Source organism: Neovison vison, chromosome 9, assembly GCF_020171115.1.
Source record: "Neovison vison isolate M4711 chromosome 9, ASM_NN_V1, whole genome shotgun sequence".
Taxonomy (NCBI): Eukaryota; Metazoa; Chordata; class Mammalia; order Carnivora; family Mustelidae; genus Neogale; species Neogale vison.
The window spans coordinates 95,472,334-95,491,452 of NC_058099.1; the positions used below are offsets into that span (position 1 = coordinate 95,472,334).

The window sequence follows — 19,119 nt, forward strand, 5'->3', positions numbered from 1 at the left end:
AGGTGTGGAACAATTTTTGCTCATCCACAGAAAAATATTTTTACGGCAAAAACCTGTACATATTATAAAACTGAATAATGCAGCTTAATCTTGCGTGAAAAACTAACATGAATACAAGGATGTAAGAGGATATGGGAAATTGAAGCACCAAATTAAGCAGCTTGCAAACATATAAAGTCATTAACATTAGCTGCAAACACACAAATGTGGCCTGTGCTGACTGGGAATCACAATTTTAATTTTCTTCAGTTGGGTAGTTACAAGATCTCACTCTTAATCAAAATATGAGTAATGAGTAATGAGTAGGGGGAGTAATAATGAGTAATGGCCAGGGGAGATGAGCTTAATATCCATTGATAGGTTTTCTGTAACGAGAAACAGAAATATATACTATGGGGCAATTTTTTCCCCACTATTTGATTCAGTTTTATTATCTTTGTAAGTATTTAATTATAAGTACCAGAGGAACATAATTCTATTTCTCCTTGTAAATATAGGGCATATTAGCTATACATTACATTGTCTTCTGTGGACAGATTTCCATCATGTGGTTTTCACATATAGATTTTGCTCCAATTTTCCAGTTATTATATGTTTAAACTTCACCTTCATTGAGGTATAGCTGACTGTAACATAGTTTCAAGTGTACATCATGGCGATTTGATATACTATCTTGATGTGCAAGGTCCCTCCCCCCATCTAGTTAATTATGGGCAGTTCTTATTGTAACTGCCACCTGTCACAACTGAGATCGTGTGTTGCTGGAACATTCCCACATTTTATGGTCCAGAGCAGTGGTTTTCAAAGTGTATTTCCTGGACCAGCAGCACCCAGTGTCGCCTGAGAATTTGTTAAAGATCCCTGGCAGAAATTCAGATTCTTGGGACTAGCCCTGATGTACTGAATCAGAAATCCTGGGAGTGGGGCTCTGCAACCTGCATTTTCCCAGATGTTCCAGGTGGTCTGATGCACACGGATGCACTGGCGCAGAGCCGTGGAGGGAGGAACCTAGAGGTTAAGGCTATTAGCGTCTGCAGTCGAGAAGAGCAGGGCTTGATGCTGCTCTTACTATTTTCTTTTTAAAAAAATACTTTGTTTATTTATCTTTTAGAACGAGAGCGAGCATGAGAAGGAGGAAAGCCGGAGGAAGAGGGAAGAGCAGACCTCTCGCTGAGAAGGGGCCAGACAACGTGGTGCTTGATCTCGCGACCCTGAAATCATGACCTGTGTGGAACCCGAGAGTCAGACGCTTAACTGACTGAGCCACCCAAGCTCCCCCAACCCCCTGAATTCCCAATCCAACTTGAGAGATGAACCACAGATGTAAGGGATGTGAAGAAAAGTATGAGATTCTGACGAGCAGTTCAAAGCAATGTCAGAAAGAACATGGGAAATCTATGGCCAAATGTTTCCCTTTAAATCACTTCTGCAAGCCCAGTGTCCACCTCCTTCTGGCCACCGCCAGTTCCAAGCCCTTCTGTCCCTTTTTTACCTCTGGTGAATTCTTAACAAATCACTGCTTTTGAAGATCATGCAAGTAATGTCTGTTGCATTTTTTTATAATGTTCTATGCCTGCTTTTATAGAGTTCATGTTATTTGATCTTCACAATTCTGTAAAGTTTAACCTACTGGGAAGTTTCCGTGTCAATTTAGAACCTTCTAATAAAGTCCCTAAGTTAACAACCACTGTTTGCAAGTAGACTGTATGAGGCACTTTTATATAACATTATTTCTAACCCCTACAACTCAGCAAGCTGCCCCAAGATAGCAAATGTATTCAACTTAAGAATATAGAAAATGTATTAAAACACAGACCATAAATTGCACTAAAATGCAACATTAACTATTTCATGAAGTATGTTAAATCTTGCATATATTTAATATGGTGCTATTTATTATAGAATGTGATGATACTGTGAGAGAGAGAAGGCTTCATTCCCCACTAATGAGGTGAGGGGAAGGGAAGGGCAATATATGACTTCAAAAATTCCTGCCCTAAAAAGAGTCTTTGCTGTTTTTCTACAATTCTCTATAATATGAGCGTTATACTTTCTCCCGAAAAATCTAATATTATATCAAAAATAAAAATAGTTCAATAGAACTCGCAAGTTCTAAAACATGATAATTATTTTAGAACTGAAAACAAGGGGTACCAATAAGATCCCCCCATTCTTGCGCATTTCCTTGTTCCAGCTGCCCGAGCTGCTCACTCGACAGGTGGTTTCTGTAGGACTCGAACATCTCAACCAGGCTGGCCTCTATGTTGTCTTCAGGGCTAAGGCCACTTGCAGAGGTCATGTTTTACTGAATCCACAGATAATTTTGTTAGCAGGAAGCCGTGAGTTTTGGGACCACCCGTGGGACAGAACCTCTCCCACACGGCATTCTTCGTTACGACACTCTCCCGGTATTACAGACTCACTTGCTTACGCTTGTCTGCTCATTAGTTGACTGAGGAAGCTGACAAGACCTTCCTCACAGGCACTAAGCCTCCAAAGAGGCCACCTTGATCTACTGACTGTGAACTACTTCTCCCTCAGATGATCAGAGAAATCACCCACATTTACAGGCTAATCTGTAAATACAGGGGCCTTATCTAGATATCTAGGGTACAGAACTTCTCAACGAAAGGGCAGAAAACAGAAGTGAGCCATCCCTGAGAACTGCTCCTCCTTGTCCCAACCTTTCCATTAGGTCACCAAATTGCTCTCCGGTTAGCTCAGGATCGGGTCTGGGAGCCCTGGGATTTTCAGAATAGTAGGCAAGTAAACGCCTCAGTGTAAAGTAGCCCTCAAGGCGGCCTCAAGTGGCATTTTACCTGCTTGACCCGGGAGCCCTGTTTTCTTTCACAGAAATGCAAGTCTTTTCCGGCAACCCTTCCTAATCAAATTCTGTCTCATCAACTGAAAACGGCCTTCATAAGGGAAGTCAGCATGGTAGGAGACTTGTAAGGTCTGTGTGTGTCAGAAATGACACCTTCCCTGTTCTTCCTAGTGCTCTGCAAACTCCCCCTCTCTTGGAATCTCACAAACTGCTGTTTACCGACCCACTAAAAATGTCCATTTCAACACTGTGACTTCTTCGAACTACGAGTCTTCAGTCGTGTGGTTTCTAAAACGTCTTAGTGCCCACCATGAACCTGCTTCTGATCCTACAACCGCACGGACTCAAAGGGTTTCCGACCAAATATTTTTACGATAAATCAATTCGCTAGCACTTAGAAGTATAAGTGCTTGACAATCATTAAACAAATATTTTCTTGACTTCGTGTGGCAGAAGGTGAAAGGAATGGCTCCAAGCACTCCTACATCCAGCCAACTCTCGATCTTTGTCAAATTGCCTTAACACCTCAGAGTTCACATTTAACTAATTGATGAACAGCTTCATTTTCCTGTGGCATTTTTCACTGTTTGGCTTCTTTCCACAGGTCTTTGGTACAGGTCTGAAACCCACAGAAACACGTGCTCCCGGCACGTGCATTTCTAGAACTTTAGAAGGAAGGTTTAACATGTTTTTGTTTTGTCGTTTTTCCTCCTGCTTGGTTCTGCTCTGGGTTTGCTGTGGATTCAGCAAAACAGAGGACTTAATCAATTTTGCAAAAAGGCAAGAACAAAGAAAGTGAAATAGGGCCCGAGGGAGAAAGGAAAGAGGAGAGAAGTAGGCAAGACAAACTTGCAGCTACACACTGACTCGAGAAGTAAAATTCCAAGAACAGAGTTCAAGAGCATGGCCACCTGCCTGCTTCAAATGTTCCCAGAATCACAGAAAATTCCAGGCACTCTGAAGACGCTCTGTTGACACTGCGATAATGCAGGCTCCTCGCCCATTGGGGCAGCTTGCCTGCTGCGGCTGGAGGTGCGAAGCTAAGAGCCCATCGTCGTTTTGAAGACCCAATACAGAAAAAAAAGTGTCGTGAACAAAAAAAGGAAATCTGTCTGGACTGACAAAGCTGGTTCAACATTTAAAAAAAAAAAGAAAAAAGGGAACAACACTGCCAGCCGTACGATGCGCACACCAAGAGAAGTGAGACTCCTAAGTTCTGAAAGTCAGCCACACACACAGCGAAGGTACTAACGTTTTCCACAGATAGAGACAGCCACGCTTTCCAAACCCCAAGTGGGAGTGCAGCCCATTACGAGAAACCACCTCCATTAGACGTCAGGCTGTTTTTCAATCAAGTCTGGTTAGCTTGGACTCTTAACTGCCGGGTACCAGGTCCTTAGGAATATCACGGATTTCTGGACTGAAGTAACCAGGGAAATGCTGTATAGACTGCTGTAAACCAATTGTTAATTAAATGTGCGAGAATCAGTGTTCACATATCAAATATTTGGCAAATCAAACAGACATATGTGCAAACAAAAACGAGTCACGCTTTCTCATGTATATATCTAATACAAAATATTTACGGGAGTTGATAACATTGTGCTTTGGTGTATCTCATGTGTATGTACCTGCACCCCAAACCTCTGTACGATGTGGTCTGCCCTTCTCCTAGGGTTTCGAAAGGCAGAGGCTTGCTTTTCTCTAAGAGAAGGTACCTGGAGCAACTCACCAGTGGGACAACATTAAGGATGTCTTGACAGACCCTCTCAAAATATTTGCTTACAGGGAATGCCTGGATGGCTCAGTGGATTAAGCCGCGGCCTTCGGCTCAGGTCATGATCTCAGGGTCCTGGGATCGAGCCCCACATTGGGCTCTCTGCTCAGCAGGGAGCCTGCTTCCCCCTTTCTCTCTGCCTGACTCTCTGCCTGCTTGTGATCTCTCTCTCTGTCAAATAAATAAATAAAATCTTTAGAAAAAAAAATATTTGCTTACGGCCCTTTTCCCTGCTTTCAGATCAGCTGAGAACTGGAAAGTTAAAAAAGTTACAGAAGCACGGCTTTTTGTATTCCGGCGTTATGCATCAATAACTTCTTAATTCTCTATGGCTTATTAGTGCCTTTAAAAAGAGGGAAAAACCCCAGTTTGCTACCAAAACCTGGCTCTGGGAATCAGATGGGGGTGGCAGGGGGACCTGTGATCCACAGATAATAGAAAATCCCCATCGTCTGGAGTGTGGAGCCGGTGGGACTTTTGCTTTCATATTCATAGCATGAAAGTAAGAGCTTTCCACATGTGAGGAAGACACCAATCATGTTTGCACAAGTACAGAATCATTATAGAGAGTGGAAAATGGACAAAAATCTGGGCTAACAGAGTAAATGAAAAAAAAAATAACTTCCTTATTGAGTATTAATCCTTTCCTCGTTTTCTTTACATAGGTGAAATTTTCCAAGTCTAGAGTCACCTGTTCTTCAGACGTGGGCAGAAGGACACTGGTCTGGGAGTGCCTCCCCCTCCCCCCACCCGGTAGCTGACAAACCCTTCTTACAAGATGGCTGACTGATGTGAGGCTTTTCTTAGAGACCTGGGGCTCCCTTTTGAAATGCAAACAGGACAATAACTGTTCCATTAAGAAATCCACATGCAGCCTGTTACTTGAGTAAGGGGGAAACATTCCTTTGGGTCTCAATCAAGTTAATAAATTTAAGATGCCTGGGTGAGCCAGGCACACTGGACTTTGGGCAGAAGCCCAGAACTACAAGAGCTAATGCATTATTTTACTGTGTCTCTTTAGGAGAAAAAACAGTCTTCTGCCAACTCAGCTCAGGAATCAGGTGGGAAGTGGGGAGGGGGCAACTTGTAGCTCGTTGAGAAAGCAAACTACAGATGATCTTAGGAGAACAGTTCTCATGTGAGTGTTCCCTTGAGCCAGAGCGAAGGGCCTGGGAGGGGACAGCTGACGCGGCCTCTGCTGTGGTTACCTGGATAGAGGTCAGGCCCCGGCCCGGGGGAGCATCCCACTGCCCCGTCAGCAGCAGCGTCGTGCGGGGAGGGGGCCGACTGCAGGGGCTGCACGGTGAGGCAGTCCGAGAGCAGGTCGGGGTGGAGTTCTGCGCTGGATCGCAACTAAGAGACGGAGAAAACAGAAGACATGTGAGAAAGGAAAGCTGTCCCTCAGAGTACCTCTGGGGAAAGGCATCATGCCCTAAGGTTCAATGCAATGCAATTCACAAGTATTTATTAAGTAACAGTGGTGGGTCAGGCATTGGGCTTCACAGAGAGTCGATGATGGTTACTTCGCCAATCCTGATAACACCTGGCAGGGGATTCTGGAAAGCGCAGCTGGAGAAGGACTGGACTTCAGTCTTTGAAGTTTCTACTTCTGGGAACCCAGTTTCCTATAATGCTTCCTTTTATTTGCTCTGTATCTAATCGGAACTTGTAGTGATAACAAAAACAAATTCAAGAATATTCGGTCCAGATTTGAAGGTGCTTTTTTTTTTTTTTTAAAGATTTTATTTATTTATTTGATAGACAGAAATCACATGTAGGCAGAGAGGCAGCCATAGAGAGAGAGGGAAGCAGGATCCCTGTTGAGCAGAGAGCCTAATGGGGGACTCGATCCCAGGACCCTGAGATCATGACCTGAGCCGAAAGCAGAGGCTTAACCCACTGAGCCACGCAGATGCCCCTGAAGGTCCATTTAAAATACAGACATAGGACCAGGAAAATATCTTGGAGAAAACTGAGAAATATCCATTGAGATCTAGTGCCTATAGATTGTACATGAGAGGAAAATACATAGGTTAAGTTTTTAAATACGACAGAGCATAATTAAAAGCAAAACTCAGGTTGTCATTAGCAGCAACAAAAACCCAACAGTAAGTTACATGGAAAAACAAAAAAAAAAGGCCGACCTAATTTAGATCTTCATTTTATCACAGTAACAAAGTAATTCTTTATATATTAAAGAGTTTCATGTAAGAAAAAAAAAATCAAGCTGTAAAAATGTAAGAATAAAGAATAGGCCAAATTTATCTGATTTCCTTATGAAAAAGAATTTTGAGTGTAATTTGAATGGGGAAAAATCATAATGAGAGGTTTAGGTATAGAATAATATCAACCTTCTACTTCCATAAAAACAGAATACCTTAAAAATATAGAACAATACCTGTTATGGATACTGCAAATAGTGAGCATCCTCAGTATTTCAAGAGAGCATAGGAGTTGATTTTGCTTTTATCCAGACAAATCTGAACCTTCAGCTGCATGGCTGGTGTACACGGACTCACCCAACGAGGACTCATGGAGCGTCAGATGCTCCTCCAGGCTCTAGGACCACTGTGGTACAGAACGTCTACTCTAGAGGGAGGGAGCCCGTGAGCACCTATAGTACCCCATGGCGGTGGCAGCTGACGCTGTGGGGAAGCACAGAGCAAGGCAGGGAGACGAGTACAAGAGGAGGGAAAACGACCTTAGGCGGAGGGGCTGGGGAAGCTTCCTGGAGAGGGCCCTTGTAAAGAGCTTGGAAAGGAGGGAGGGCAGGAGTCCTGCAGATTCGTGGGGCAAGAGCCCACTAGTCCCACAGTGTACCTGGATGGTCAGAGAAGAAATAAGACTAGAGTGGGCCAAGCCTGGGGCCTGGAGAAGGGAAACAAGATGGAAGCAGCGGTGTGGAGCCGGTGGGGTACGTTCCTTAGAACCAGGAAAGGGCGGGCCAGATCCCTGCAGGCTCGTAGAAGCCCGGAAATGACCCGGTGAGGGAGGCGGGTCTGCCTCACTGTGCAGCCCTTGATACGGAGAAAAAAGATTTTTAGAAGGAGAAATATAAATGAGCATAAAGGATGTTCAGCATGCTTGCAAGGAAATGCAATGCCAAAACTTTAAAAAACCTTACCAGACTAATAAAACTTGTAAAAAAGAAGGAGTGGTAGTGAAGGTTCAGTGAGAGGTGTTCATAAAAGTTCTTGGAAGCAGTATACCTTCCAGCACAAACACTCTAGACACTATCTGGAAATACTTTTTTAAGAAGCTTAACTGAGATCATTTAATCTTAGACTCTGTCTTAAGGAAACAGCCAGAGAGGTGAAGGAAGATTTATATCCGATTTTTAAATAATACACAGCATTATTTGTAGCAATAGTCATAATTAGGGAACATTACTTAAATGTCCCCAACTAAGGCTAATAAATGACCTTACACCAATTTGATGGACTCTTAGTCAACCATTAAACTGAAGCCCATGGAGATAAAAGGAAAACACAAAACTAATATATATATATATATATATATATATATATATATATATATATAATGATCATTACATAAAGCACCTAGACAAAATATGGTAAGGAAGTACAAAATCCAATTTTATTTACTTATTTATTTTTTTAAAAAGATTATTTATTTATTTATTTGAAAGAGATCACAAGTTGGTAGAGATGCAAGCAGAGAGAGAGAGAGAGAGAGAGAGAGAGAGAGAGAAGGAAGCAGGCTCCCCACCGAGCAGAGAGCCCCATGTGGGACTCAATCCCAGGACCCTGAGATCACGACCTGAGCCGAAGGCAGAGGCTCAACCCACTGAGCCACCCAGGCACCCTAAAATCCAATTTTAAAACTCATTTTTGTTTCCAGCAGCAGCAGCAACATTATGTCTTTTTTTTTTTTTAATTCCTTTCCTCTGGGACGCCTGGGTGGCGCAGTTGGTTAAACGACTGCCTCCGGCTCAGGGCGTGATCCTGGAGTCCCGGGATCGAGTCCCACATCAGGCTCCCAGCTCCATGGGGAGTCTGCTTCTCCCTCTGACCTTCTCCTCGCTCGTGCTCTCTCTCACTGTCTCTCTCTCTCAAATAAATAAAATAAAATCTTAAAAAAAAAAAAAGTTTAATTCCTTTCCTCTGCTTTCCATATTTTCTACATTCCAATGATGTGTTGAGCTGGCTTGCACCAATCCAAGAGTGCCATCCGCGTGTGTCTTTCCCAAATTCCCCACTCAATGATGTCAAACTGAGAGCTTGAAATTGGTCATGATGAAACTATTTCCACTTTAGAGACTGTCAAATGCTACAAATTAGGCTTTTTTCATCTGGAAAGCCAGTGGTTAACTACCCCAGACAATGACTGTGACCCATACTCTGATCACAGAGAAAACAAGACGCACACACAACATCAGTAAGCTACTACTCCGTAACTTTAGCATTTCTTGGATCCCAACAAGCTCCGTAAAGAGACAAACACATGTCTAGGTCTTAGTCCAAGAATACGAAAACGGCATAGTGACCCCAAGCATTAGAGAAAGAGCATTTAACACATGTTCATGAACTAGCCATAATTACATTATAATTTCCTCAGCTCTGCCACATTGCGATCTCTGACCAAGACCATCTGAATTAATGGCTAACCCTCTCAGGGCTTTTGGAAGGTATGTTTGTTATTTTGGTACTAACCTAACACATGCCGCGTAAGAAAAACTGGAAAAAAATTAAGGCTTCGAATGAGTTCTGGTGATCACTTTTAATTTATATTTCGTTGTTACAATGTGATCTGGGGCCCATATGTTCTATTGACCATAGACATGAATGTCTCTCTGCTTTCTATTACTCTAGGGTTTTATAGTTATCAGTACTGATGCTGTCTTTCCAAGGAATTTCATGGCCATGGACACTCTCAGAGTCAAAAGCAGACAACTCTTCCTTAGCTTCAACAACTATTCATGGTTCCTAAGAGGGTGATTCCATACGACTTTGTGGGGAGCGTTAATTTGGTTTTCTCTGGGATTAGGCATGGTTCTAGAAAGTGCTTCTTAAATCAAACAAGCCTTGGGGAACTTATGCATAATTTCCAAAGGCAGGCCATATGCATAAAAATGCAGTAATGATGTGTAAGTTCAGTATTATCCTCTCTGGCCCAGATTATTAGACTAGGAAAGGGCCTTCCAGAACTTTTACGGCATTTAAACATTCTCGAGTCCAGGAATTATCTAAAGGGCGAGGCAGGGAGATACAGAAGGATCTCCTGGGAGGGATGTCCTTCCATATAGTAGTTTTATATCTGGAGTAAGAAACCCAACTATTTATATACAACAAATTACATAATGTATGTTTCAACATCTTCTTAGCTGCTAGGAATGTAAAGAAGACAGAACGAAATTTTCCCAAAAGGGGATGATCTCTAACTATGGTTCTCCAGCCTGGGCATGCGGCAGAGTCACCTGGGGCCCTACTGCAGGGCCTCTGACCCGATCATCTGGGCGGCATATCTAATAAAGTCCCAGGTGAGGATGACGCTGTTGGTCTAGGGACAGCACTTCAGAGCCACGGTTCTCTTCGAATCCTGATGAGGAGAGTTGAGATGGTTCCGGTTCCGGGAACAGGAAATGCCTTGTAGAAATTCAGAATTATAAAAACCAAATTGTCTTTAAGACATGAACCTCATGTAACCATTTCTTATCATATATGTCTCCTGGCAGACCTCACCGCAAGAAACGGTTATATGAGATTCGTGTCTTAAAACGACTTGGATTTTTGTCTCCTTTCACAGGAATAATAAGAGTTAAAAATTTTTCAGTACCATCTAATCACCTGCCCTTAGGAGAGAGCAAAAGAACCTGCCCTGCATGGAAAGAAACTTTACTGGTCTTTATAGAAAGAAGTGACATTTCAACCCACTGATCATCAATCCGTCTGTTAGAAAGGACTGGCTGCTGTGTTGCCCAGCCCCGAGGATCCTGACTTATACCAACTCTGTGGCCCTAGCCGAGCCCCGTGAGCACCAGCTCACTGCCGTCCTTTATCCCCCTCACCCAGTCACTGCAAAACCACTTCCTGGGCCTCAGCCATACGCCAGGCAGTGTTCTAGTGGCCCGACACACACCAGCAATCGGAGCAGACGAACGTGCCCCCTGAGGAGCTCACACTCCAGAGCAGAGAAACAAACTAGCCAGAGAAGTAAATTTCCTGGAAGGTGGTGACTGCTATAGAAAAAACGAGAAAAAGAGAACGGGTCGCTGGTCCAGGAACATAGGGGAGAACTGTGACCTCACTGGAAGGGTATCCTTGAGCAAAGGAGCTGGGGAAATTAGTTAAGTGCCTATTGAGAGGAAGAGAGCTCTAGAAAGAGAGCTCCTGGAGCACGGCCTTGCTGTCTGCAGACATCCCATTTATCATGGCTGCACACTTCTCCTGCCCGGGATGGCCCGTGTTCTCCCAAAGTAGCTTCTCCAAGACCCTGTGTAGGGTCTGGATGAGTGGAACCTTTTCCAACCAGCCTGGCCCCCACCGGCCTCCATGGTACAGGGAGCCTTGTTTCCTGTTATGAGCCGAGTCTGCACAATTGTATTGTAAAGCCCAGGAGGACCTGCTAACTAACTGACTGCCCTTCAAACTTCCAAAATTCTGTGGCCCCTGGCTGGGCAGGGCCGGCGAGGGGATACAGCATCCAGCTCCCACGAGATCCATAAGAATGAGACATGATGCTCTAGCTACAGGAGGTTCCAATCTCTAGTGGTGTGTGGCTGTGTCTAAAAAATACAATGTGGGCATGTTTTAAGGACCCCTACACAAGGAGATTTTAAGAAGGTACAGATCATTGGAACTAGGGCGGAAAGGCTGCTGCTGTTCTGCCCAGATCCCCTCTGATCACTTCAATGAGCTCTGTGCTGACCCCCTCCCTAAGCCTTGGGGTTTCTATCCTTTGGCTTCTGTGTACTTGACAGACCACTCCCCACCCTGAACACACACAGGAACCCGTCTCTTATGCTCCTCTGCCTCTGAGTGGGACAAACTCTGAGATGTGCTTCGTGCTCCGGTGTCCCCCCCACCCCCCACCATGGGGTCTCTCTGCCCAGCTGCTTCTTCCCCTTCCCTCCTTCCTCTCCCAGATTCTCCTGGGAACACTTCTTTCACAACTCACACGCGCCCCAACCTTGGCTCACAGCCTGTTTCCAAGAGCACGCAACTGAGGAAACATCCCACAGATGTGGCTCAGGAACGCACAGAGCCCGTCAACAGGGCTCACGAGATGCTCAGAAGCACAGTTTCCTTCTCTTTGGGACCCGCACCTCTCCGACACCAGGGGCACGGTAAACATGATCATTGGAAGTGCGGTGGTCTGGGTGATTATGGATAAAGCTAAAAGCCTAACTGTGGAGTCCAAGTTAAACACAAAACCCAAATTTACAGGAATAATCAGCATTCGAAGGGGCCTCAGGTACCATTGGGGCCAAAGTTTCATCTTCCACGTGACTTCCCTGCAGCAACCCCAGTAAGTGGCTCTCAGCCTGGGCTGGATTCCTTGTAGTCACGGGCCACTTGCTTCTTCACCTTGGCAGTAAGCTTCAAGTTCAGACAGACCCGGTTGTCAGGAAGTATTACTGCACATGGAGCCCTGACCTAGCATTTAGCAATTTTTAGGGTTGCGTGTATCCTTGTGTTCACGACCATGCAGTAAGGCTCACAGACGAGCTAGGAGGAAATGAGACATCTTCGAGTCTCCAAAACCACTCCGTGAGTCTTAGAGTGTTAATGATCCCGGGCTTCAATAACCCATTTTTGGGCTTAGTTTCTCAGCCCATCCAGGTGCAAGTAAACACATTGGCTCCTTAGCTTCTGTACGCCCTCCCATTCTAAAATATTTGTTCCAAATGATAGTTTTTCAACGTTAATAATGAAATCACCCATCAAGGCTCGACAAGGTTCCTACATTTGGAAACTTGAGCTGCTTCCCCAACAATGCAGGGACTTTTCCTAATATATAAAAACAAGGCACCGTCAATAGCGATTTGTATTTGTTTTTTGTTCAAGACTGTTCTGTTAATGTTTATAAGCTCTCGAAACAAGAGACGGAAATTCTACTCCCGTCATTTTCTCATTTCAGATATGATTGAATAATCGTCCAAGATTAAGTGAGTCAAGTGGAAATAATTAGGAAAGGGAAAAAGGCCCAGATTCTTCAATTTTCAGTTCCATTACATTTTCTTCCAAGAGCAAAGGCATTCTGTTAGTCTGAAGTGAGACATACTTCCAAAGAAAATGAGGCACAATCAAAAGCCTTTTGTTTTCCCTTTCTCCAATAAGCAGAGTCTATCTGGGCTGTGTGTGTTCATGCACCACCTTATAGGGATTCCTTTGTTCTCCAGAAATGAAATGCCACCAAAATATGTTTCTGAAGAAACTCAGCCAGAAGGAAAGACAAGTAGGATTTTATTATTTTTTTCCAGAGGGTTGAGGTTTAGTACCAGAACATTCCCATCAAGCGTTCTCTATGACACTTGGAGCAATGTGGATCTTGGGGAATTGACTCATTGCCGAAAGCCTTAAAAATAATTACAATGAATTAACCTATTCTATTAATTACAATTAATTTTCAGTTGAATCTAAAAATTCTCTCTCTGGGGATTCCGCAGCACTGACATTTATAAAGTGGCTTTGGCACATCACAGGTAATTAATCTCCAACAATCTGCTATCAGATTTATTTCCTTTGGGAGTGACCAACTTACAAAAAGAAAAAGAAATGATAATGAAGACTTAGACAAACAGAACTGGGAGAAGCCTCGTTGGGAACATGAGGTACTGGCCAGTTGGGCACCTGAATTTCTATAATAGGGGATTCTGATCTAGTTAGCAAGGATTCCAAAGGTCAAACATTTTTTTGCCCATAGCTGATGAATGAACATGCCAAAATATTGGCACAGAAACACAGGCTGGGGTGTATCTCAGTACGAGGCGTGAAACATCCATTCCAGTATAACAAACACAACAAAAGTGCTGGTTATCCCATCAAAAATGGTGACTGGGGCAACTGTTCACAGAAACAGAATTTCAGAGTAAAAACAAACAAGGATCCAATCTTCCCATGGGCCCGCTCTATGGCAGTGCTGTCCAACAGAACCTTCTTCCATCGCACAAGTTCTGTTCTGTACTAATTAGCAGCCACCAGTCACGTGCGATTAATGAGCACTTGAAATGTGGCTAGTGCAACTGAGGAAACCACTTGTAATGTAACTTAATTGAATTTTAATTAATTTAAATTTAAATGAGTGCTGTTGAGCTGCCCCCCATTACTGCATATCTTGGTGGTAGCTTGGGCTTTGCCTAAACATCTTGGACGACTCATTTCCCTACAACATGGTGTCCACCATTGTTCAATACGTCTGATCCTTAGAACGTTCTGCCTCAACCTCAGCTGTAATCAGCCTCCCCGGGATTTCCATACATGGGGGGTTTCTCTCTCCCCTTCTTCCGCAGACCACACGGAGTAACTTTGCTCATAGTCGACGTTATAGCTTTCTTTATATCTGAGAAGCCTCAAAATGCTGTAATACCAGCGAATTTCAGCCCTGAGAGGGGCCGTGCTTTAGTGTGTTGGCCCTCCTGTAGCAGTTTTCCGTCCAGACTGACCATCTACAGATTTTATGTAGATGACAGGATAGTGAAGCGTGGGCGTTTTAGTTGAACAGACTGGTTCAGTGACTGTGTGATCCTGGGCAGGTAGGTTCACTAGCCTGCCTGTAGTCCCCCTTCTATAAAATCAGGATGACAGCAAGGAGCTATCCTTCTTGTTTTGAGAAATAACGTAGATTTAGAAAGCATTTACTAATGTCTGGCACACAGAAGTCACTTACCTAAACCGTCAGCCCCTGCTCTCCCATGTAAGCATACTATTCTAACTCACCCCTCCAGCTCCTCTAGACACTGGACCTCACTGCATGTGCAAATGTGGAAACAGAACCCAGTGCTGACAGACTGAATGAGCGTCTGGCCAGGACAAACTCATCACTGGTTCAAGACGCTCTACTTCTATCCATGCAGCCTAAAAGAATTAGTAGCATTTTTAAAATTCATGTTACATTTTCCTTCTGTTTTTCTCTCTTTCTTTCCCTCTTTCTCTCTCTCTTTCTTCTCTTTTTGTCCATTCATTCATTCAATCTACTGCATTCATTCATTCATTCATTCATTCATTCCATCTGGACACATGAGCTCTTACCATGTGTCCAAAACTCGGTGAGGCCGAGGAGGTAGAGCAGTGTATGGGACAACTGAGTTCCGTGTCCCATGGAGCTGAAAGTGGCTCAGATAAACTCGTCAGTAAGGACACCCTGAGGTCTTCTTTCACAGGGGAAGCTCCATACTCCTGAAGGCCCTCTACCTTGGGAGGTAAACTCCTGAAGGCTGCGCTGCTGTTGGGCGGTACAGAATCTCTCGGCTGCATATCAGTTGACTCTATCGCTGGCTGGCTAAGACTTCATTTTCCACTTCAGTGCCATAGGCAAACTTGACCAAAATATTCTCTGGCTCCAGAGGGGATGTCCCATCCCTGCCGGCGAGTGCATTCTCTCTATATAGAGTTCTCTCTAAACCCACTTAATTCCGCACAATTTGACCATAAGCCGTTCACAAGCACTTCAAGAGCAGCTTAACTGTGGTCACGAAAGGAAAGAGGGTAGGTTTTGGACCCAAAACACCTGGCTTTGAGCGTTCATCTCCTTACTTGCTGGAAATATTAGACAACGATAAACAACTTGTTAATATCTCCTTAGTTCAGTTTTCTCTGTACAATGTGGACAATGTTGTTGTTGTGGTCCAAGGTTGTTGTTAGTGGTAGGGAACCTGAGACAGCCCCTCATGCGTGGTATACTGCATTTAATCAATGCCAACTATTATTCCTATCCTTACTTTTTTTTTTCATTACTATGCAGTGTGGAGGCACCATAACACTGTATAAGGTGTACTTGGATTTTCTTTTTCTCCAATCTATTGTATCTCCTTTTGTATCAACCTCTTCCTTTTGCACACCACGGTGTGGCAAGACAACAAAGAGATGAGAATGAAAACTTTGGGGTCGATGGATCAAATTCAAATTCAAATTCAAAAGTCCAAATTTCGGTTCTGCCACCTACTAAGAGGTGGCCTTTGTCATGATGGTAACTCAGCCTTGAAAGGCCTCAGTAGTGTCCTCTGCAGAATGGGGGTGAAAACACCAACTCTGTGGGGTTATTACGGTATCACATGATGGGACCTGAGGAGACTGGCTTGTGAGGCACAGAGTTAAATTCATTTGTCTCAGCAGAAACGATTATGGTTGTTAGGAGGGATACCAGTAAGAATCCCCTGGGGTCTTATTTATCCTCAGAAGATAGAGTCTAGGGCCAGATAAATGGTATCTGGATCGAGACGTTAGCGTAGTTTTCGCACATGACCATCACCATGAAATTATTCTATCTCAGAAGAATGTAGCTAGCTTTCATTCTCTTAGAAAAGTCCAAAATAGATCAGAAATCAAAGCCAACCACAAAACCTTTTCAGAACACTTGTGGGATGTGAGTACTTCGTCTCCATGCCCCACTTACCCAAGTCGGTACCACTATCTAGCCATCTTGGACAGACGTAGGGTTCAGTTTTGAAAGGATGTTGAAATCACAAAGGCATGCAGCTTTGGTTTTTCTGTATTGCTATATCTGTAAAAACACCATTTTCTTCCTAAGTCAACAGTGTTCTAAAACTGACACCAAGAATCTTACAGGGTTTTGTTTTTGATTTTTTTTTTTTTTTCTGAGTGAAAAACAATACTCAAACGGACACAGTCAAAGGCAGATGCAGACTACATCTGGAGGAACATCGCAAAAGCAGAACAGGAAACCAAAGGGTGGATTTTATGTTTAAGACAATTAGAGAAATATTAATAATAATTTCACAAGAAACCATCCGCCTTCACCCTTTGGGGCCGGGTTATGAGGCTGTGAAGACTCCGTGCACAATAAGGGTTTCCTTCTCTCCCGGCTTCCTAAATCCCTCCTGCCCTCGGCTCAGCGCACTAATGTGACCACACGCACTCCAGCCCGTCCAGTCAAGTGTAGCATTTTTCCTCCTATTCAAGCATTCTCAAAGTTTAATTAAACCAGCCAGCTATCTCGCAATCACCCTCCCCGTCCATCTTACCAGATCCTTATTGTCTCCCTTTGCATTGATCTCTGCCTAGAGCCCCAGCCGGTGCTGCCGTGTAACCAATGGGGGGAGAGACCAACAGCAGAACTCATTTGTTTCCTTCCTTTCTTTTAATTAAAATGGATTGTCTGAAAAAGATTTAAGGCTGATTTTAACACGCACGAGGGTTTGGACAATTTTTTTTCAATGCCTCCTTCTAAACGTTGAAGGCCGTCATTTCAATGGAGAGCCCTTGCTTTCTGCTCTCGCATCCAACCCACGCTCCCTGCTCAGTTTAATTTCCCCGACGCGCACCGCTGACAAGGCCACTTCCCCACCTGCACAGCCCTCTAGTGACTCTCCAGCAAGCATCACCGGCAGCCCCGACTCCCAGCTTCACCAGGCTGGCTGTCTTCTAGCTGTGTGGCCACGTGTCCCATGCCTCCGAGCCACACAGAGCCCAGACAGTCCCCTCCATGCGGCTTGTTCAGGTCTCCCATTGCTCTTCTGGTCACAAGCCTCCTGCACCTGGGGTCCCCTTACGTCTAGTCCCTGCATATTTACCACACACTCTTCATACTCTCCCAGGCCCTGTTCAGTGTCATCTGAACAGGTCTTCCTATTCCAGAGTCATTCCTTCCTTTTTAAATAGCAATGGCAATTCTTCTCCTTTCCTTTTTTTTTTTTTTTTTTTTTAGCTTTTGTTTATTTATTTTTATGTGAGATAGAGAACACAAGCAGGGGGAGCAGCAGAGGCAGAAGGAGAAGCAGACTCCCCACTGTCAGGGAACCCGATGCAGGGCTTGAACCCAGGACCCCAAGTTCATAACCTGAGCCAAAGGCAGATGCTTAACTCACTGAGCCACCCAGGCACCCAGCAATGGCAATTTTTATCACCCTGAGGGGACCCGTGTCTTCTACACAGTGTAGTACTTATTAATAAAGTCTGTGTGTGTGTCACAGAAGACAAAAAAGTTCTTTGTAAACAGAAACCATGTCTGTTTGATCATGTAAGCTAAAACAGTGCTTCTTTTTATATGAAAGGTCCTCCATAAATTTGGGGGGAAATTCATGAACAACGAATGAATAAAAAATGAATCAATAGTTGCTAAGGACTCATTAATCCATGCTTATCCCTAAAAGCCGCCCCCAAAGACAGATGAAATCATGTCTTCCTGTACCGTGCGAGGAAGAGGAGCAAAGCGAGGAGGCGCGCCGGGATTGTCCGCTAAGAATAAGACAGGAACCAGCCAAGTGAAATCCTAACAGAAGTTAAAAAAAATAGACACTTGGAAAGTTTATTTCCTTATAATACTCAGTCCTGGTTCATGCCAAATCTCACTAGATAATACTATTCACATTTATATATTGCCTCTTGGAATGTGCAAATGAGCAGTCCTTCCAATAGGAAATGCTAATTCGTTACATTTATACTTCCCATCTCTCATTCATCTGGAAGGGCTGGGAACACATCCCAATTTCTACCTTGCTTTTAAAGACTCAACATCTAACATATATTTGGTAAGGAGAACACAGAAATTTTGAGCCGAGTGGGCCTGAAATGGTGTACTCTAGCCCCCTTTGAGACAACCTACACAGCCAGGACAAGGACTTGCATCTTCTAACACCTGGTGACCAGAGGACCAGCCCCGGCCCTGGTTCCCCCACGACTACTTCACATACTGCTGGATATTCCTCTAGAGCCTTGTCCCCCTGAGGTGATGCCACCAACATAAGGGCTGGCCCATGGTCCTCTTTCCATCAGTGCAGAGAAGCATGTACTGAAAGTAATGTCCCCACTCCTGTCCGAGGACTGTATGCCTCAGAGTGATGTATGAATCACAGGACCTCTGATCCCCAGGGGAAATGAAGCTCTTCTCTTTGGTCATGAGAAGCATGTCTGGCTCAGAAAGTTCTTTAGGGTCAGGCCCGGAATAGTATGGACTCCTCTGGAAGGTTCCTGAAGTCTCTACAGCCTCTGCCAAAGTGATTTCCATGTTCAGAATCTCCCATTCCTCCTTGGGAATGGACAATCCTTTAGCTTTCTTACCATCCATCCCCTGCAATGAACTGCAGCTCCTCTCAAAAACAACCCTGTCCCAGAAAGCCAGACAGGAAAGCCAGAAGTCCAAGGGAAGCATGGGAGGACAATGGGGGAGGCCGGCAGCCACTCATGGTGCCTGGACCTCGTCTCAGATGCTCCGTCCTAGACGACATCAGTCCTGCTGTTTCTGGTCACATGGGGAGAAAGAACACTGGCCCGAGACGAGGAAGCGGAAACAGGTGTTGTCAACGTCACACGCTGTCCTCTAAGCCGAGAGACCCATGTTCTTTCTCTTCCCCAGATGCCCTGCCATCCGCAGGCCTTGC

The 19,119-nt window shown here is 44.3% G+C and overlaps 1 protein-coding gene across 4 annotated transcripts in view; it reads right to left on the reverse strand.

Annotated features, from left to right (window-relative positions):
• Window positions 1-19,119, reverse strand: part of GLIS3 (GLIS family zinc finger 3) — a 438,158-nt gene that overhangs the window by 61,675 nt on the left and 357,364 nt on the right. For all 4 annotated transcript variants that reach the window (XM_044265977.1, XM_044265974.1, XM_044265975.1 and 1 more), the window contains one exon: window positions 5,810-5,954. In XM_044265977.1, coding sequence (XP_044121912.1) covers window positions 5,810-5,954 — 145 coding nt within the window. The remainder of the gene's footprint in view (window positions 1-5,809; window positions 5,955-19,119) is intronic.